General features: G+C 45.0%; 1 protein-coding gene across 1 annotated transcript; it reads right to left on the bottom strand.

Annotated features, from left to right (window-relative positions):
- Positions 1–19,030: 19,030 nt before the first annotated feature.
- Positions 19,031–21,047, bottom strand: NKX2-8 (NK2 homeobox 8; the record flags this gene model as incomplete). Its single annotated transcript, XM_082001072.1, has 2 exons — positions 19,031–19,851; positions 20,882–21,047. 2 exons carry the CDS (start codon positions 21,045–21,047, stop codon positions 19,307–19,309), a joined length of 711 nt encoding a protein of 236 aa, XP_081857198.1. The 3' UTR covers positions 19,031–19,306.
- Positions 21,048–21,481: the final 434 nt, after the last annotated feature.

Below are 21,481 nucleotides of genomic sequence, written 5' to 3'. Positions count from 1 at the left end.
TGATTAAAAACTGTAAGGAGGCAACCTAGACTTCACCAAAGACACCTTGTAGAAGCATAAACTTTTCCCCTCTGGCTTCACAGGGATGATTTAACTGCCAGGATGCAAAGAAAACAGAAGCTAATTATCAAATGAACATTGTCTTAATATGTTAATGAAGCGGTTTTGCTAATAGCGAGAGACCTGAATTTTAATACATTTTAAGAGCTCCTTGATTACGTGTTTGTTAGTTGTTATGATCATTTTAAATTATCTGTGCATGGCTTTATAATGGGTTAAAAACTGTATTAAGCACTGTATTCTAAACAGGCCTTGATGAGGCAGGTGAATAGTGCAAACATTGTCGCTAGGAAATTCACTTCAAAAGAAATGTAAACTAGTTAACCTAAAACGTGTCATCAGATCCAAGTCACACTTAGCAATGTAAGTAATTTTTTATGTAACTGCCAGCTACTGCTTCAGAAATGTTTTTCCTCATTAAAAGAGTATTCCAGGAACCTAATAGCTGTTAATGTTGGAGTGTTTTTGTATGCAGTATGACTGGTTTCCAAACACATTTTGTTGTTGAGTTTAAAGGAACGAGTGAAGTAGTTCAGAATAGACTGAGTTAATCCATCCTATACTTGGTGATTACAACCAAACCCTGTTTTTTTAAATTCAGTTATCCACAGATATACATATTTTGTTCTTAAATGTTCAAAGAATCTGTATAATCATCTTTAAGCAGGTCTGGGACCAGTACAAATCAAAAATACTTTCTGCAATGACACTGGCATAAAAATGTGCACACCTACATGGCACTTTTCTGTTAGGACGTTTCTTTGTCCCTTCTTCCATCAATTTTATTTGAAATCAAATAATACTGAACCATTATCCATCCTTCTTCAGCTTATTTTCAGCCAGCTGGAAAAGCCTTCAATCGAAGGGTTCCTGATGACTGACTATTGCTCCTATGGAGCCTGTTAACTGAATGGGATCTGCTGCTCAAGAAATTAGCTGTTACTAATTAGGAAATTAGGACTGTTACTAGTCCTCTGGCTTCAGTTTCTGCAATTTCTAGAAGCAGCCAAACAGAGATATCTTCTCCAGGAGATAGCCTTCAGCCCTTGACAACCCATTTTCAGCCAAAACGCTGACAAAAAGCCAGCATGGTGTCTGTGTGGATGGAGAGGTTGTAGCTCCTGGAAGGATGTCGGTGCTTGCTGGGGGCTACTCACACGCTTATGTCCATTTGGAGTTTTTTTCCCTGTTGCTAAATGAAATGATAGTTGGGGGGTATGTGCCAAACTGCTCTGTCTGTGTGTGTGTGAGTGTGTGTATTCTCCCTGCTCAGGCAATTAAGACCTTAGTTTCCCAAAACCAGAAACTGGAGCTCTGGGTGGGAAGGGAATGGGGACCTGGGCACACGCGGGAGCTGTATTTATATTAGGCAAACAGCCACTAAGTGGTTGAAACCTGCCCCTCGTTAATTCCATTAACATCAAACAGCAGACTCATGCTTGCAAAGTAAAGGTGTTCTGTGATCCTCATGTACCATATAATATGAAATTATGCAGTATGGGACAGGGGCTTTCTCATTTCGCTGCAGGCACGCATCCCTCCCTCATTCAGACTCTGAAAGTGCCTGGAGGACTGGGCCATTGGAGCTGTTTGGTGAGCATTTGGGCTACCTTAGAGTACCAAGCCCTGGAAGTGCCTGATTAATGAGCCAGTGCTCTCTACCTCCCTCATGCTTGGGTACCTGACAATTTAATTCCTCTGGATCAAGCCCAATGCAGTGGTAGAGACAGGCAAAAACTTAAGGCTAGCCCAGGGAACCGAGACCATCTGAAACTGAAGCCATAAAACCCCTCTTGGGAGACAAGCTGGGAGAACACTTAAGTACAGTGCACTTGGCTTCGACGGTTTGCAAAATTAAGTATATGTATTATGTGAGCCAAAGAAATTAACATAGAGTAATACTGCTCATTTTATTATCTTCATTTTCTCATATAATTTGGAAAGTGTAAGTCTCTCCATATTTCTTGCATCTTTATGCCAATTTGTCAGAACAAGGAGGAAACGCAATTTTATTTAACATAACCAGTCTTTGAAAAACCCGAATTGTCTGGGCCGAGTTTAATTTCTTTTTAGGTCACACTGCCCTCTAGGGGCTTAGGCAGACAGCGAGGGATTTTTGCATAATGGGAACATCTCTCTAATTCGCAGAAAAAGACCTCTCTCCCTTTGTTATGTTATGTTATGCAAAACATAACAATCCATGTATAAAACTCATAATTTAGCATTTTCGGTGTAATTTGCATTCATTTTCTTGGGAAGTATTTTTCATAGTTAGCACTCAGTCTCTGCTTTCTGGATGCGGGGCTGACTTCACGTGCACAGGATATTTATTTTTTTACACTAGGGAGTTACAGGGTCCAGTCAATACAGTTAAATCAGGGGAACTTTGCCCTTATTTTCAGGTAGTACTGCATGAGAATTATGAGAAAACCTACATACTTAAATACTCTGTGTGGCGAATATACATATTTGTACATCAAACATAACCTTACATTCAATGTTTTCAAAAAAACTCACCTGTTTAAAATGGAGCAAAGAGCAGCAAACCCACCATGTCAACAGTTGTGAGTGCTTTTTGATGGAATATAAAAGTAAAAAGCAGGAAAATAATGAGGAAAATGAGAGTTTGGAAAAGAGAAAGGAAATGGTTGAGAAGATTTGCCCTCAGTTGGGCTGAGAAACCTGCAGGTTTTTTCAGAGGTGTCAACACTTGCTAAGGAAGGAGAGTAGCCTTCTGCAAAGGGCTAAAAGGCCAGGCATCTAGTTGCCTAATTATCACCAAAAATAAAAAACTTGGCCCCTTCGATATCCCTTACTGATGTGATGATCCTGCCACTGAATTCTGGTCCCATTTTAATCCTAAGATTCAGTGAGTAGGTGACAGCAGCATAATCTTGGCTGGCCAGATTGAATTAAGAAACAAGGCTGGGAACGGGAGGTGTCTCACTAGGTCATCATTGCATTTTGTGCTTTGATAGCTGGACCCAAATCTGCTTTGCTGCTTGTCATTTTTTCTTGAAGGAGCTGGGTCATGTAGCAGCAGAGTGTCTTTTTCTTGGAAAGAGGATCTTGGTCCAGCAGCTCACAAATCTGGGGTGCTTTGGGGATGAGTCCTTCCTCTAGATTTTCACTTGACTGTGCGAGCCTTGGCCAATGTTGACCTCATCCTGCTTGTCAGTATTTCAAGGCAGATGTTGTGGGAAGTTCTCATTTGGCCCTGATTAATTTTAATTTTACTGTGGAGTGAGTGGTCTGAGCACTGCAACATGCCTCCAGTTCCTTTTTTGATATCCTCCCTGGAGTGGAGTAGCCATCTCCTGTGACCACCTGCAATTACAAACAAATCAGTCTGTTCTGGCCTCTTCCCAGCATCACACTGGGCTTTTACAAGATTTTAAAGCTGTCAGCTTTACATGATCAGGCTTCTCACTTCAATCTTAGTATACTTAATACTATTCCATGCTAATGGTTCATAAGATATTCACTTACCCATCCTCTAGCTTCACTCAGCCATGCTTCCATCTCCTCGTTTAAAGTCTGTATCCACTTTATAAAGTTTTTTCTTATACCTGGAAAGATAAACTGCTGAGCCTTCTTAAGCAAAATCTCTCTTATATGCTTCCTTGCCTGGCCATAGCTGTGAGGGTTCATCTCTGCAGCATTTTTTTAATTTGATCAGGACAGCTCTATCCCATGATTTTTCTTTATTCAGGCTTGTACAACCTGTATTGTAGCCCATGGCATGCTGATGGTTTTGGCTTCCACTTCTAGTGGAAGCTTCTTCTATCTGTGTCATGCTATGCTCAGTGGCTCCACAGCAATTGGCTTTTCTGAGTCTCTCTGGATTCTTACCTCACCATATCAAAATCTCAGAAGTGTGTGTAGCCTCATAGTCAATTTTCTGTTTAGAAGTAATTATATCTTTATACCTTAACTCACACTTCCTTGGTAGGTCCTTCTCTTACAAATGCTAGTAACCACTGATACTAACATTGAATTGTACTTGTCCTGGGGTGGTGCAGTGTCTTGATGGCTTGCCTACCTGCTGATGTGTCAGAACCTTGTCTTAGGGTCACAAACTGGAGAAATGTTTGACTTGGATGGTTTCAGCAATACAAACATAGAATTGTAGAATCATTAAGGTTAGAAAAGACCTCTGAGATCATCAAGTCCAACCGTCAACCCAACATCACCATGCCTACTAAACCATGTCCCGAAGTGCCACATCTACATGTTTTCTGAGCACCTCCAGTGATGGTGACTCCAAAACTTCCCTGTTCCAATGCTTGATCAATACCTCCTGTAGGAGGCTGGAAATTCACTTCAGTGCTCTGTTAAATCCCTGGTTTGTTCTGAGTTTGTGTAGATGCTCCGCTTACCTGGGAGCATGTTCCAGCAGGGGTAGGATAACTCTTTCTGTGCTAACCTGCCTTCACCAAGGCAAACAGAAGTGTCCTCACAGGTTACTCACGCCCACAGGAAGAGATTTCTAGTATTGCTCTGTAGCTATAGCCATTGCTTTCATCACTCGTGTATTTCAGCATACAGTTTCCATGCTCGTGTAATATAAACTGTATGGAAGTCATGTGTTCCCACTCACCGCTGCAGATTAACAGCTGTTTACTGTTCTTGCTGGGATTACAGACTGCCCAACTCCATGATTCAGTGGGAATCAGATTCTCTGACTGCACAGTTCAACCCCTGCAAAAATGGCCATCATTTTTGCTCTTTTCGTCAGGTGTTGGACTGGGCTCCCCCAGGTCTGGAGGTACCAGCACAAGTGCTCTCACAGGAAGTCTCTGTGTCCTCCATCTTTGGCTGTGTCAGTCCCTGTGGGTCCCAGCAGCAGAGGTGTCCACGGTTTTCAGCCTGTGTGCAAGGTAAGAATGCAGCAGCACTGGCTCCCTAGTGAAATACTTGCTTTTGAAGATGGTATGTTCTCAGCTAGCGTTCGAGCCATGGGCAACCAGACTTGGAGTACACTTCTCTTCGCTCCTACAGCTCTGCTTCTCCCTTTGTTTCCGCACATGCAACCTCTTTGTGAGAAGTGTTTGCCCTTGGGAATCTGTATTCTGTAAGGAAATCCAAAATACCAGCAAAAAGCCTGCTCTACCTCAGAAAAGGAGTTAAAAAATTAGAAATACCCTGCAAAAAAAGGTAACCCACAACTGCAATTTGAAAAATCAAAACAATGCTTTTGCACTGGTGTCTTAAAAAGAATTCAGTGAGGCTGAGCAGGTGTCGGAGGAGCTTTTCATATTCTGTGCTGCTGAGCTTGGTGTGCTGCCCCCAGGCAGGAGAAGTCATGGAGGATAAACACTTAATTGCAGCATTCACATAACCAGTTAAGAACCTCCATGGCTAAAAAGACTCCTTTCAATGTAATTTAAGACACATTTTACATAATATATTTTCCTAGATCTTGCATGCCTGCATGAAGAACTTCTTGACTCCATAAGTGATTCTCTGATGAAAACAAACAAGGTCTGATGGTGACTAAAGTGCTCCTCAACACAAAAGCAGCGCTGCAGCCAGATTCTGCCACAGCCATTCTTGCATTAAGTAGTGACTTAGTCTACAAGTAGGATGTTTAGTCTCAGCCTGAGCACTGCTGGTGAAAGGTGCTACTCAGCCTGAAAAAGAACCTGATTTACAAGAAGAAATACAAGCCAAAGCAACAGCTTCTCCAATCACAATGGTTGAGTGGGAAGGTTAAGATTTAAGATGCAATGCTTGAGTTAGAATTTGCCTTGGAAAGCAGGGTTAGATCCTCTTTTCTGCAGTTCTCCTCAAACCCTTCCTACTCATCTACTCCAAGGATCCAGTCTGTAAAACAGGACTCAGAGCCACACTGTGCCCCACCACTAGCATTGTTTCTGCACTGATTTACACAGACAAGGATAAAACCAGAAAGCAATGAATCATCTTGTCCAACCTCCTATATATCTGCAGTCATTTTCTGTTGCTGTTAAGACCTATCTTGAGCCCTGAGTGATTTGTGTGTGATTTAAACATGCCTTGCAGAGGAGGCTCCAGTCTTCAATAACAGGTGTGCCCTGCTCCAAGTTCGGATTTGTCTGGCTTTCAGCCTCCATTTTTGTGATGCCTTTCTGCCCTAGACTGAAGACGTTTTTGCCTCTAGGAAGACTAGAACACAGCTGACCCTGTGGATCAGCCCTCTTACTGAAGGGGGTTCAGCAATAAAATCCGATATGTCTCTTCACATAATAATCAGCATAATAACCCCATGTGTCTCTGGGAAGAGATTTTTATGCTGTAATGAAATGATCTTTCAATCTTGTTTCTGCTAAGCCCAGTAGAAATATTTTTTTAAAATCTTTTCTCCTTTTATTTTCATCTTTCTTGAATAATTTTGTGGCTCTTGTTTGCATGATCTCCTGCAATGTGTTTTGAAAATATGGATACAGCCGGTAGACATTATGACCTAGCACTGATCTCATCAGAGCTAGAGGTGAAGAGAAATCACTTTCTTTCTTTGGCTTTCCAACTCATTCTTCAAAATCCAAGGATTACACTATTTTTTACTCCATAGTTGTACTGGCAGCTTCCACTGAACTCCTGGTTCACTAGGTCTCTTTCAGACTCCAGGATTACAAGCTATCGTTTCCCTATTCCTTCTGTTGGACCAGTATTTTTCAGTCCTTGATGTACCACTTTCCTGGGGCAGTATTCAAATGCAGTTTTTAAAGGTCCATCCTTCAAAGGAACATGGGCAGCTTTTTATGGTTGCCTTTTCCACTTGCATTCTGCCCTACACTTGGGGTGCCAGGGATGGGAAGAGAGAAGGGAATAGGATGGTCCTTCCAGCAGCAACAAGGTGATGGAATAGCTCAGCCATCTTGCTGTCATGTTATTGACAGGACACAGAAAAGGTTTTCTGTCATCTGTGCATGTTTTAACTTGGGAAAAATAATGTGAAGAGCATGAAAAATGAGCAATTGCCTTTTAAAGGAACTCCAGACGTACTGTGCGCTGAATGAAGCAGAGATCTCATAGGGGAAATTCAGTGTGCTCAGTTGATTAAAGAGTATGACAGAGTAAATAAGCCCAAGGGGCTACCTCATTTCTGGAATGTCTTGGCTTTTGAAGGTTTGATTTTGCAAATAAAAAGGCATTTAAATATATTTGCATATGTAACACTTATTATTTATCTCCCCTAGGAAACAGCCTCTGGATCAGCATGAGGCAGACCATGTTAAATTAAAGTTAAGCAGGTGCTTAAGCGCTTCCCTGAATGAGACAGGCCTTAACTATCACTCTAAAACTGTAGGTCAATGTCGGAGTTTTTAGACTGTATACTTAGGTCTCCAAGTACACCCTTAATGGTGTCAAGGGCTAGTTTTCCGAAGTGTGAAGTGTCCAGCAACACTTCAGCCTCAGCTAATCTACCTACAGTGCATGCCTTACCTCTATGTGGGTATCTTCTATACTCTTCCACTTGCTCTGTCCCTGAAAACTAATGTTTCTTATTCAAATAAACCAAATAGGTTTAGGTATTTTTCAGCAGTCAAGGAGGACTCAAAGCACTTAGCTTGCTTGCTGTACTATTTTTTCCCCTTTTTAGGCCTGTGAGGGAGGCTCTGACAGTATATTGCCATATATTTAGAGAGCTCCTACCGCAATGTGGAGCTCTCCTCCTGTTGAGTGGCTTAGATGGTATTGTGCTATAGATAAATACTGATGGTATATCTACACAGTAAACAAAAAAAAAGGAAAAGGTTCCCATATGAATAATGCTTAAGAGAACCTGAGGGAAGATGGACTTACTTATTTCCATTATTCTTTCAATCATTTAGTTTCTGATAGCAAAAGGTATTTTCCTTGAAATTAAGATCTGCTATTCTTTAATCCCCAGGAAAATGATTACTATCATTTAAGAAAATTATATTCTAATTAAGCTGTTTTCAGACAATTAAATTGCTTCCTGATTTTCATAATTGTCTCATTGCTAAAATCTACCTCTTTCCTGATTAGCAAGGTGGAAAAACCCCAACGTTTTTACTCTGTACAATATTTAGTAGTTAAGAAAGAAGTCCCAGCAAATAGTCTGAGTCAGGCTCTTCCTCCACACAGCCTGTCCTATACATGCTGCTCTGGCTTCACAAAATCAGATCAAATAGCCAAAGGCACCCAGAAAGGTGACCAGAAAACTAATAGGAAACCTGTTTGGGATAGTTGTGTGAGCTAGCAAGCACGGAGGCACTGTACCCTCGGAGGCCAGGGTTAATCTCTCCATCACCTTAAGCTTTCATGAGGAGAAGACTGGCTTCCCAACCAGCCCCGGTGGGTGGGCTGTGGATGTGCTGTCCAGACTGCCCTTCCCTGCAGCGCAGCAGAGGATCAGGTCGAGGGAACTGGTTTGAAAGATGCCAGCATCATGGCACTGCCTCACAGTTACAGAGCACACAAGATCTCGCAGTCAATGGCTGCATTTCTCGTGCTACTTCAGCCAGTTCACCTGCACATCGCCTGTCCCTGCAGTGGTCACATCTGAGACTCCAGGTCTCCCCAAGAGCTGTATGTAGCTACATATGAAAATGCGCTCTTGCTTTGACCTTTTCCATGTGCATGTTCTCTTCTTCAGTCTCTCTTTCATTTGCTTTCTCTCTCCCTTTGATTTCCTTCTTTTTTACAGTCGGGCATTAGCTGTTAATATAAGAAGCGTAACACTTGTTAGACAGGGTGCCAGGTGTTATGGGACCTGGCGAATACCATGTGGCTTTTGGCCTGAGAAAGGTGCACAGTGGAAGTCCTGTGGATCTTTCAACATCTATGGCATGGTTGCTTGCAACTTCATGGAGGATGTTCCAAATTAACCCAGAGAGTCAATACCCTTAAATTGGGTTTTGGAGGAAAATATGTGTGTGGGGAGTCACTGTTTCAAAAGCTCTGTTCCTAGTTTGGCATGCATACACTGTCAAGCGGTTGTTATGAGAAATAAAGACAGTAGGTTAGTCAAAGGCTATGGACTAGAACTGTGTAAATGTGAGGGTGAGAGAACATACAATATGTATGTATCAATGCCAGGTGATTAAATTAATCAGGTCAGACCCTCAGCTGGACATAGAGATATTCCTAGAACTATGGTGACAAACACCATCTGAAGAGCTGGCTCATGATGTTTTTGAAGCTAGGGTTAGGACTGAAGTGACCTTTCCACCACCACTAACCACATGAGGGACAAATTAGTTTACAGCAGGGTGGGCCTGCCTTTGAAAATGCAGAATTCATCAACTCTCGTGATTTTCACAGGACTGCCACTGTAATTGTTTCAGTGGTCCAATTCTTGAAGTCAAATGATGAAGTGACAACATGTACAAACATGCGCCATTTTAGTTCTCATTGAGCTTAATAAGCTCTTTTGAAAAGAGAAAATAGATCAAAAACATTTAGAATGTAACAAAACTGTACTTCAAAAGAAACTGGGAGGCAAGAAAAGGTTATCCTTTTCTTTTTAACTCTCATAATTCTTTACACTGGCCTCATGATTTTCGAGATCTGACTTGCTGATTTTTAATACTTGTGTGGCATGGTCTTGAAAATATGGCATAGACTGATAAGCATAAACACATTAATACATCCATAAATATTCCTTCATTAGAGATATTAATGGGACTGTTAGATCTCTCCTACAGTCTCCTTCCTTTGACATTCCCAAGTCCTGAAAGCAAACAGTTTTGCCTTCCTGATGTGAGGGGCTGTTTTGTTACAATATCAAAGGCCATTATTGTTAACTGCCTCTTTTGCCTTTCAAATTGTTCCATGAGAACTGATTTTACATGAAGTTCATTTCTTTCTTGACAATTTTGTGAGAGGAAGGGTAATAGCTGTCAAAGGTGAGGAGAGCAGTTGTGGCACAGCCAGCACTGAAAGAAACACAGATGGCAGAGCAATGGTTGAGAAGCAGCAGTCCTGAGGGACACGGGGGTATGAAAATGAGGGAAAGATGCAACCAATTAGTCCAAAGGTTTCCTCTGAGAGTCAAGACTCTGCTGTCTCATTTTGGTTGTTCTCAGGAATACTGACACTCTCATACTCTTCAACTTTTTGCCTTTTTCACCTTGCAGCCTGTCCCACAGGGTGGTAAAGAAGTACAAATAAGTTTTGTTTGTGGAACAGAATCCTGCAGAAAATACCATGTGTGGGAAGCAATCCTTCCTAACACCTGCCTGCCCCCTCCAAACCGAGGGCTGAGCTAGCTGGAGTATGTTATAAGAGTGATACACAGATGATCAGTAAGTTCTTTGCTTGGCATCCCTTTTTCATTATGCTGCCATTTTAAAGAAATATTTTTATAGCCTCTGCTTGATTTTCTGTCAGATCCCTCCCTCCCTATGAATCCTCCCTTCCTGCTTCCTACAGAATGTGGCCAGCTGGTTACTGCTAAATTTAAACAAAGATGTGCTACTTGTAACTCTCTCTGCTTCATCCACACAATATTACTAGCCTAACTCAGCTAGCAAGAAGTACTTCTATTTTGATGTGTACAGGGACTGTAAGCCCAGATGAAGGTCAATGAAGGCTGTTGCATAGATAGATAATGCTGACAGGGAGTGCTCTAACTGGCTTTCCACAGGGAAGTGCTGATTCCGTGGAATTGGAACGTTTGAGGGGTACATGTGAATTCTTCTCAATATGTGGGAACACAATGGGAACTTAAAATTGGGTGCCCAGTGGAAGTCTGCAGAACAGCTCCACGAGTAGCAGCAAAACCCAGCCCAGGTCGCCATCAGTGCTGTAATACCACCATGCTGATACATAAGAAAATACCCAGCATCTCCCGTGAAATTGAAATTCTCCTTTCTAGTCAGCTCTAATTACAAACAGCATACCATGTTTAAATAATCAATAAAATAGGGCATCAACAAAGAAGCTGCTCTTTGCATCTCTGAGATTCATACAGCATCCAAGAGCTCAAACATCAAGGAGAAAACAGCAGGTAGCTTAACTCCCAAGATCTCTCCCCTGCTGTTGTTATCATTGACAATGAAGGCAGTGTTGTAAGTGCAGAGTGCAATGGACAATTCATGCACTTACCATATCTTGCACTCTAGCTACAGGCGCGTGATTTTCTGAAGAAATGATGACAGGATCAAACATATTCTGGCAGATGCTCACAAAATCAGAGCCCCTTTCACTCAGTAAATGACCATAAAAATGCTTTGAAGATGACAATAAAAAGTTATTTAATCATGTTCAAAACAGAAGCACCTGCCAAGTCAATATATCATTTTTTACCTGATTGGCTGGTGCAGTGACAATAGCGAAAAATGCAAAGTGAGGCTGTTAGGAGCAGCTACTGGCCTGATTCTATAGTAGGCATAGCCTGATGGTGGAGAAAGAAAGCAAGAGAAGAGGAAAGAAAAAGCAACAAAGTCACACATACATTTCCTCAGCCTCCTGATTTTTCAGCTCTTTTTCCCAGCTGTTACAAGGTGCCCTTGGGAAGATGTCTGAAGACGTCCTTAGCAGCCCCCATTTTCTGTGAAGTCAGTGCCAGAAGAAGAAAGGACAGTGACCAAAAGGAGACCTAAGACAACCTGGGTGATCTTCATGCTGAATAGCAGAGGGGAAAAGGTGCTGGGGAGAGTGGTAGAGAATTGACCTTTTGGAAGCATCACTGCCCTAGGACATTTGCAAACTGGTAGGTGGGTGCTGCTAGAAATAGAGACACAGAGTGTCATATGCAGCTGGGCACAGATTTATTCAGAAACTAAGGGGAGCCGGTACCTGCCATTAGCCACGTGGTCTGGGGGGCTACACCACGCAACAAAGAAGAGCCCATGCTGTTGTTCAGCCCCACAACTACCCCAGCAGCTCCATCAAATTCAGCAACTCTTCTAGACAAGCCTGTCTAGATAAACCTGTGAGCTGGCACATGCAACCATAGCATTGAAGAGCTTTCCAGCTATATCTGGTGTAGTTCAAAACCACCTCCGTGATACTGTTTGATTGGGCTTTTTCATGATCAGCTGAAATTAAAGTAGCCCAAGGGTGCTGATAATTTACATGGGTTGACAACAGAATCCATTCTGGCACCTGAAGTCCACCAGCATAGCAAATTTAGATGTGCAGATTTTTAAGGCCAAAAGGGCTAGTTCTGATCAAGCACTGTCATCTCTAATACAATATGAGCCATGGGCATCCCTGGAATTATTTCTCAACACAAGGCCAATATCTATGATTAAACTAGAAAATTTTTGTTTAAATATCCCACTAAAAACTTTCACAGTCAGGGAACCTGGCACCAAGTTGTCATAAAAATGGCTAATTATTCTCACTGATTAGGAGTCAGGCCAGATTTTGAACTAGGTTTTATCTAACTGTTGGATCTCATTAAACTTTCCAGCAAAACTGAAGAGCCTTTTATGACCAAATTTGTGTTTACTGTGTGAGTGCTTTAACTTAGGTTGCTTCTTCAGACTCTGATAAGCTAGTATAGACAGGACACCTACCCCAGCCTTCACTCCACAGGATGATTGCCAAGCCTTCACCCTTCCTGCGGCTCTTGCGTAATGGCTTTTGAGTACTTCAACATCTTAAGATGCAGGCACCAGAATAGTACTCCTGTAGCAGCTTCAAAGTTCAGTGTGCCTAAAATTCAACTCTCTGTTGCCAAAGACACATTTAAACTAAAATACCCAAAGCAGAAAACAATAATAAACGCTAGGTTACTTTGAAGCATAGGTAAAGCTAATTTTCAATAGCCAAATTTGAATAGACAAATAAACAAATGCTAAAGTAATCACAAACATACAATTGATACTGTGAAAAAAGGTTGGATAACTAGGTCTGAAGACTACTCAGTGGTAAAATGAGTCCTCAAAATTGTTATATTAGACATGAGTGAAGAAAATGGAGTGCTAAATTACTGGTTTAAAAAGAAAAGATGAGGAAGGGAAGAATATTAACATAATCTCAACTTTCAGCAGAAGGCAGGTAAACCAGGCACAGAGGAAATACTTGTGGTGAGGAAGGCAGAACGCTAAAGACACAAACAGTAACGTTGGCATGGCATCGTGAGGCCAGTGTAGGGGAAAGAAATGGAGGAGCTGAGTAAAAGCAGTCATGACTGTCTTGTAACTGTATGTGCAAATAGCACAGCAGGATGTTTGGTAATGTGGTGGTCTCTGAAAGCAACTGGGAAATGGAAGAGATCACGAGGAGCTCCCAACCAGTGCCCAGCCAGCAGCAGCAGAAGCATTTTCTGAAGTGTGATGGCAAAGCAATCATCATGGATGATACTTTGTTTTGCAGAGAGCAGATATGTCCCGTTAGCAGCTCTATGTGAATGCACACAAACAACAGAAAGAGGCAAATCAATATCTTCCAGAAAAGCACTGCACTAGCTATTGGGCATCTTTCCCTACTGGGCTGCAGCCTTTTCAGGGAAGTTTACTTTGCCTGGCAATGTCGGAGCATGAGTATATGGGACAGGTGTAGAAGAGATCCAAGACAAGATAGAAACCTTGAAGAATGACTGTAGAAAGACAACAGTAGTAGAAAAAAAGAAGTAAAACACTCTACACGTGTTTTATGAAAACAGCAGTTAACACAAACAGTCACGCGTCTGACCAGAGATACAATAGATGGCAATGATCTTAGTCTTTTTCCACAGTATTCAGATATGGAGAAATAGCACTAGTGTATTTTCTTTTCAGCTGCCCTCTTATTGCAACTAAAGAAAGACATGATTTACTTAAATATGTGTAACATGTATGGGCTAAGGCATGCAAACACCTCAACATAGCACCAATATACTGAAATCTGACTATATAATTCATATGTAATTACACAAATCTATTTTATAAACATAAGGGTGTTTTTTTTCTCTCCAGATCAATATTTTATATATATTTTTTAAGTGGCTACATTTATGATTTAGTAAAATCATGATTAGTGTTGAATATCATAAAGTCATTAACTTAGTAACAAATCTCCCATCCACCCACAACAGGAAAATAAGGAAGAGGAAAACGGCATTCCCAGCATAGAAAGTCTGATGCTTCCTGCTAACGAATACTTAAACCTGGGAGTTAGGTTGTCCTCTTCAGAATCTGACAGAATTTGGCTCTGGATGAGGAATACTTTGAAAGAGAAAAGGAACAAAGAGAAACAGGAAAAAGATGCGCACAAGCCAGTAGCAACAGTGAAAAGAGTAAATCACCTCACCAGTTCTGGAGCCCAGAGGGTGCATTTCCATGGGACTGTCCATACTGCTTTCCAGCAGTCAGCTGAATTCCTCAGGGGCCTCTGACATGCAGGACAGTCCTCCTCACCAGTTCATAGTGTCCCTGAGGACAAAAATGATTTCTTGACGTTCCCAGCAGCCACAGTATTTTGCTTTGCAATATTTGTTGGCAGGAAGCATCAGCAAAGGCTTATGAAGAAGTAACTAACATGACATTGTCTCTAAATGATTTGGTCTCCTTTTGTTCGGGAAGGCAGTCTGAGACCTGTGGAGGTCTGAAATGGACTCGTTCTCCATATTGGTCCTGAATATAAAGAAAGGTATAGCTCTGGTCTGGAGAGAGGTGTCCCAATTTTTGCTTGGGAAACCTGTCTTTGGAGGACACATTTCCAACACACTTCATGACCTCTTTTAAATAGAAGAGTACTGGAGAAAACAGGATGAAAACTGGCACAACTGCCAACATCCTCAGCCTAGAGAGCTGATTGCCTTCACTGTTTAGAATGCAACTGTAAACCTGAATATGATGAAAAGTAATCCTAATCTCATAGCTCAGTAATCTGTGCTTAGTGGCAGGCAGAGGTCTCTTATACCTGTTAAATCTTGTAGATGTGCAAGTGATTTTCTATCATATTAATAACATTAGTTACTGCTGATCTGAACTACTCTACTCCTGCATAGTACTTGAGCAGAGCTTTGTGCTTGGAGAGCACAAAGCAACTTCTCTGACATGGGCAACTCTGCATCCACTGCCTCTTTTCCCACAGGAAGTTCCCTTTTAGCTAAGATGAGTTAAAAGCCTCCTGGAAGTTACATGAGGTGCCTGGGGTCCTTCTGTCATTGCTGATGCTGGTGGCACTTGACTCTTCGTTGGACTTCTTTACATCAAGTAGATGGAATTGAGTCTTTGCTTTGCAATTCTTTGGCCATGGCAGAAATTCCAGAAAGAGTGCACTACCTGATGGCCAATATGTATGGGACTGGACCAATGCTCAAGGGTTGGCAGCACCAGCTGAGGAAAAGGAAGATGCACTGTCCAGGCTTTTGATGAAAGAGCTGAGTGCTGTTAGTAAGGCTCAGAAACTGCTGTGCTTTGTACCCTAGCTGTTCCCATCTTCTCAAGAAGCAGCAGTTATCAGTCATTTGAGTGCAGTAAGACACTACCTTCATCAGAGACCTGTGGCTTATGGAGGACAATAAGTACAAGGAGAGCCAGGCCCGTGCTCCTCCCCCAAAAGTGCTGGGCACCACTGGTTTCTGAAAGCAAAGTGAGGTCACTGTCCCCTCCAGCATCAGCTGAGCTCTGACCAGGGGTGGAAGGCTTACTCCTGTCGAGTGCTACGAGGTAGGAGAGGCTGAAAAGCCCAAAGAGTTTCCACAGACCTAACTTGTATTTAGTTAACAGTACAGATGGGTTGTTAACTCAGACGTACATACTGCAAGACTGACAGGAGCCCTTCCTAAATCAGTGATAAGAAAATTTATTTTGGTGCATGGCAGAGTTCTGCTTGGGAGGTGATGTTATTCATCTATTGTAATTTTAGAAATGTATAGTGTGTACATCCAAAGGCTAATGATGGACATGCATTGGCAGGGACTCAGCTTGTTCATAAATTATTGCAAAGAAGCTCGATCATATGCTCTTTCAGAATTATTGTTCATTTTTTGGAGGCAATCTAGTGATTTGTTTTAATGCCTTACTTCTGAGCTAACAAACATGTGCCCAGGGGCTCCCACTGAAATGGGGCTGGGCCTTTGCAAAGTCAATAGTTTATTTACTGACTAAAAATAAAGCACCAGGGAAGATGTTTGAAGATGTTAGCAATGCTTTTCATTAGCTGAAGATGGCATTTAGGTCTTGATCATGGCATGTTTATTCATTAGGTTCTGTGAAATCCCAGGCCTGTTTGCAGGGTGAAAGTAACAGTGAGACCTGGTGGGGCAAAAGAAAGGGAGAAAAGGCAGAGATTGTGTATGCATTCACCCCTTTGAGGAGGAGGAAAAAAACCCAGCACAACAAACCAACAACTGAGATGATTTTGTGCCTTATTAAAAACCAAGCCAAAGTAACAGAAAATACACTGAAAGGCAGTAGGTTTCTTCTGCCTCAAAGCTGTTATCAACGACATTTGTTAAAATGTATCTGCTAGATACGGCTTAACCACTGGTGAGGTTAACAAATCAATTTTCCTTGCTAAATACACTTTAAGTTTAGACGGATTCATTCTATCATTTCTATCAGGAAAAATATTTTCAGTCCTACCCTATCTTCTTCACAAGGCTTTTTCTTTTTACTGTGAATCTCCATAGTCTATTGAATTGACTCATTATTTAATACACTCTTCTTTCTACTTGGATGTATCAAATTAAGGCAGTTGCTTTTCTCAGTACTTGAACCTGACTCCATCACCCTCCCTGCACCCTGTTGCGGTTACCTCCCCTCAGCCTGCCAAGACACAGCTTTAGCCTTTGCTGGTGCCCAGGAATCGCACCTTTCTCATTCCCTGGGCTTGGTAAAATGCAACGCTCACTAATCGCCCGTTTTGTGTAAAGAAATACGCATCAGGGGACACTGCAGCCGGTCCCTGGAGGAAATCAGTGCAGCCTGGGGCTGGGAAGGGACACCCCAGCACCCTCTGTCACTGCCCCTACAGCCAATAACTGATCAAAGCAGCAATATAATGAAGACTTCCTATTTTACAGATCCTGCCTATGGCCATGTGTGGACTCCAGGACAGGAGAGCAGCTCAGATAACCAAGGAGCCAAGGGAGGGAGCCTTCCGGCTGGGATGCGGCCAAACCCTCGGCAAGCTGACGGAGGGTAGATTCTGGTTGAGGAGGAGGGGTCTTCTCCTGTTGTCTTTGTTTCCGTTTCTAATGACGATGTCACACTATTTCCACGGCTGATCCTGCTGCATAGCTGGGTCACTAAGAGTTAAAACGGAGAGCAGCGTATGCATTTTTAAAACTACATGCGACAAAGTCCATTGCTTGAAGTCCGGGTCCCTTCTCCCCCGCGCCCCTCCCCAGCTTCCAGCAATCATTTATTGTAAAGGGGTTTTATGATACAAATTTGATAATCTCCCATACACATTGGCACTGTTCTAATTGGAGTTGTAAGCCCATAAAATTCAAGCTCTTTGTTTTCATGAAGGCCACAAGGTTTTAAAAGATACTATTGTACCGCCTAAAACCCATAAAATTGTCACTAGGGACTGATTAAACAGTCCTGAATTGAAACAGTGCGGATTTTGTCTAGGTCCTTTTCACGCACAACAATGCTCTTTTCAACCTCCAAGACAAAAGGAGGTTTAAGGAACGATTCTCTGGGAGATTCTTCTAAGATAACCCCATCCATATGGGAGACAAGGTGGCCAGCAGCTGAGACGGGGGCGGGGGGGAAAGAGGAAAAAAGATTTCGGATGGCAGGAGGAAAAATAAAGGGGGGAGGGGGGGAAGACAACAAAAAAAAACCAATCCCAAAACCGGTGACACAGAGGCTGTGTTCCCCTGGGTCTTTCCCGCACATCCCAGAAGCCTGGTCCGTCCTGCATCTCTTCCCGCCTTGGTACATGGCTCCCTGCCCAAGTAGGGAAGGGGATGCAGGTGAGAGCATCCTCCCCGACCTGCCCTGCCTGAAGCTGGGTCGGACCCTCCCTCACGGAGGCCAGAGGGGAGACGGAGCCTCCCTGGCGGAGGGGACGAGCCCTGGGGAAGGCAGGGCTGGGAGTGGAGTGAGGTGATGCTGCAGCCACTGCCGTCCAGCTCCCGGGGGCTCCCCGGGGTGTGTAGGAGGCACATCTGGTCCAAAAGTAACACCCTTACGGGGATTGAATAAAAAAAAAAACAACAAACAAACAAACAAACAAAAAAAAAACCCAAACAGCTTCTGCGGGTCCCTTTCCCTCGACAGCCTTTCGTCGGCGGGCAGGTTGCCTGCACCAGTCCCCGTTGATACCCCAAGGGATCTTCCCTCCGGGTTCCTGACTCGCGGCTCCCGTCGGAGGGATGGAGGCAGCCGGTCTAGTCTATATTTCAGAAAGACCTGGGTTTGGGGGGTTTTTTTTTGAGGGTTTTTGCTCTTTGGCCGTTGCCAGGACAATTATATGATTTTTTTTCAATTAATAGAATCAATAGTTCCGCAAAGCGTTTCAAAACATTATTCTCTGGGCGTTAAAAGGCGTCGTTATTTTCTCTTGGTTACCCTTCCCCAGTCGATCTTTGAAACAGATACCGGCTAAGGGCAAGATTGGCTTAATCCTGGATCCTGCCTTAGCGGCTCTGAAAAGAAGACAACAACGAACCGCGGCCCTGCCGGAGCCCCACGAGCCGGACTGAGCAGAGAAAACCCCACGCCGCAGCCTCCGAGGTCCAAAACGAAAAGTCGGGGAGCCTCCAGAGACGGGGGCTCCGGGCTCACGCTTCCCGTAGGAAATATCACCAGGTTTACAGTGAGATTGCTCGCAGCAAACTTTATTCGCCGTTTACCGGTGCAGGTGGATAAAATAAACGAACTTGGAAGTGAAGGTCCGCTGGTGCAATCAAGGCAAGTATTTAAGTTTTTATGGCACAGGAGGTAATCCTACGAAAGAGCCCCGATGGTCAAAAATACACTTCTCCGCCGGGAAAAAAGTTATTTTCCCAAAATCATTTTATTAGTCACTGGAAGAATCAGCTACTTTAAAATAAACTAGGTCGTTAGGATTGTTATTTTTTTTTTAACAAGGAATATCTCGAAAAGGAGCAGGAGGTGCGGAGGTTTTACAAAAATAGAGCCGCACCCGGCATCCGCGCCCTCGGATGAGACCGGCGGAGGGGAGGGCGGCCCGGGCGAGCTTAGTGCCGGACCTGGCGAGCTCGGTCGCGGCCGGCCGCGCCGCCGGCCTGCCCGGAGCCGCGCTGCGCCGCCCGGCCCGCCCGAGCCCGGCAGCCCCGGCGCGCCCCGGCGCCTTCCCCAGGCGAGGAGCCCGGGCTGGGGCGGGCCTCCCCCGCGCCCGTGGGATGAGTCCGGCCCCGGAGGGCGAAGCACCGCTGTCACCATCCCCAGGAGACGACGGCGGGGTGCGCTAAGTGCTGGTAAGCGGGGAAGACGCCGAGGGCGGCGGCGGGCGGGCAGGCTCGGTAGCCCGGCAGGGCGAGGGCAGCCTGGGCGCTGCAGCCGGCCAGGGCGCAGCCCAGCTTGGGGCGGGCGGCGGGCGGCGGCGGGCTGGCGGGGCAGCCGCGGCAGGGCTCCCCGTCCCGCACCAGCACCGGCACCACCACCCGGCGCAGCAGCGCGGGCGGGCGCGGTGGGGGGCTGCCGGGGCCCTCGCTCCGCGCCCGCTTCATCTTGTAACGGTGGTTTTGGAACCAGATCTTCACCTGGGTGGGGGTGAGGCTGAGCAGCCGGGCCAGCTGCTCCCGCTCCGGCGCCGAGAGGTACCGCTGCTGCCGGAACCGCCGCTCCAGCTCCAGCGTCTGCGCCTTGGAGAAGAGCACCCGCCGCTTCTTCTTCTTCTCCTCGGCCTCCGAGCCGCGGGCGGGTAGCGACCTTTGGGTGGAATCGGGCACGCTGAGCTCCGGGCCGCTCTCGTCGGAAGCTGGGGACAGCGAGGGGGTTAGAGAGAGGGGCCGGCCGACGGCGGGCCGTGGGGCAGGCACCGGGGAGGCGGCGGGCCGGCGGGAGCCGAATCGCCTCCCGCAGGGAAAGCCCCGGCTGTTTACTGGGATGGATTAATCCCAAGAGTCAACAAGAGCTAACCCCCCGAATACGTTAACCCTAACCCTCGGGACGGACCGGGTTTTCGCCCCCGCGGGGGAGCGGCTCTGCCCGGCCTCAATCCCCGCACGGGCACGGCCGCTTCGCCGCGCACAGCCCGGAGGCTTGCGGGCTGCTAACGTCTGTGCTAAAGCGTAATACTGGGCTGCCCAGCCCTTTCATTACTACTTTTCTCCAGCCGCTCGATTACCTTAATATTTAACTTATCCCGATGGGGTTCCCGCATCCATCCAAAGGATGGTCTCCCCCTCCTCACACACAGGTGCGCGTTAAACGCCGTCTATCTGCGGCACCATTTACGTGTGTGAGGTAAGACCAATGTGCTACCAATGCCGGAGCCCTCTCCCCGCGATGGCAGATGCGTGGATCAAGGCGGTGGCACCCGGGGCGCGCTCCGCAGCAGCGCGTGGAGGCGAGGCACTGGGATGGGTGGGGGTGCGTGGGGTGACCTGAAACCCCCTCCAGCACAAAAAGGCATGATTTCTTGCAACAATGAAACGGGGGGGGGGGGAATAATAATAATAAAAAAAAAAATCCGGGAAGCGAGCTTAAACGATAAACGCAGAGAGACAGGCGGACACAGCCTGAGGTTTTGCTTTCTGCCGTAGCTGGGAACAAGCACAGACCTACCGAAAAAAAGTATCTTTTCTCTCTTAAGCTCGTGGCCAGGATGTTCCTGCTGTTTCATTGTTGCAATTCAGTAATAGTCTACAAAATTCCCAGCCTGGATCCCCCCGATCCTGTAGGCTACACTCGCTGGCGATTCGCTTCTTCGCATCTTCCCCAAAGGAAGGGGGGAAACAAATAAAAGATGTGCGGAGATGGCGAATTCCTGTCCGTTTCATACTCACAGGGATAGTGATTTCTGTCTGTTTCTATCCACCCTGGGTACGGCGAGCTGGTGTAGTTCTCCGCTGAGGGGTGATGGTCGGAGTCTTGCTTTATGCTATTAGCATCCTGCTCTGGTAAATCCAAAATGCTCCTCACTGTAAAACTGATCCTGCCAGATGTGGCCATGGTAGGTTGTGCACACCCCCCAAAAAAAATTATCGCCCCAAAGCCCCGAACCCTTTCCCTTAAAAGCTGCGAGGAAAGAACTGCGCCCAGTTACAGGGGAATCTCTCGGCTCAAGAGGACCTTCCCTTCCATCGCCACCTAACCCCAAATATTAGTGTCGTTTACAGAGGTGTCCTGTTTATATAAACAGTCCTCCCCACTGCAAACACTGCCTGCTTTCAAACCGTCCCTGTCTATAGGATGCTAAGTACCTGAATTAGTCAAGTGCTAAAGCCCTAATGGGAGTAGGTGTAACCCCCCTCCCGCCACCCCCATGAGAGAATAACCCGTTACCTCCCAAAGACAGCAGGAAACAGGCTTCATCATTACATATTCTGTCTGATTAGCCAAAAGTGGGGACAGATAATGGTAATTGTTAGCAGTGAATAACATCT

Source organism: Phaethon aethereus (assembly GCF_964289735.1).
Source record: "Phaethon aethereus genome assembly, chromosome: 5".
Taxonomy (NCBI): Eukaryota; Metazoa; Chordata; class Aves; order Phaethontiformes; family Phaethontidae; genus Phaethon; species Phaethon aethereus.
The sequence above is the reverse complement of the archived record's forward strand: the minus strand, read 5'-3'. Positions and strand labels throughout refer to the sequence as shown.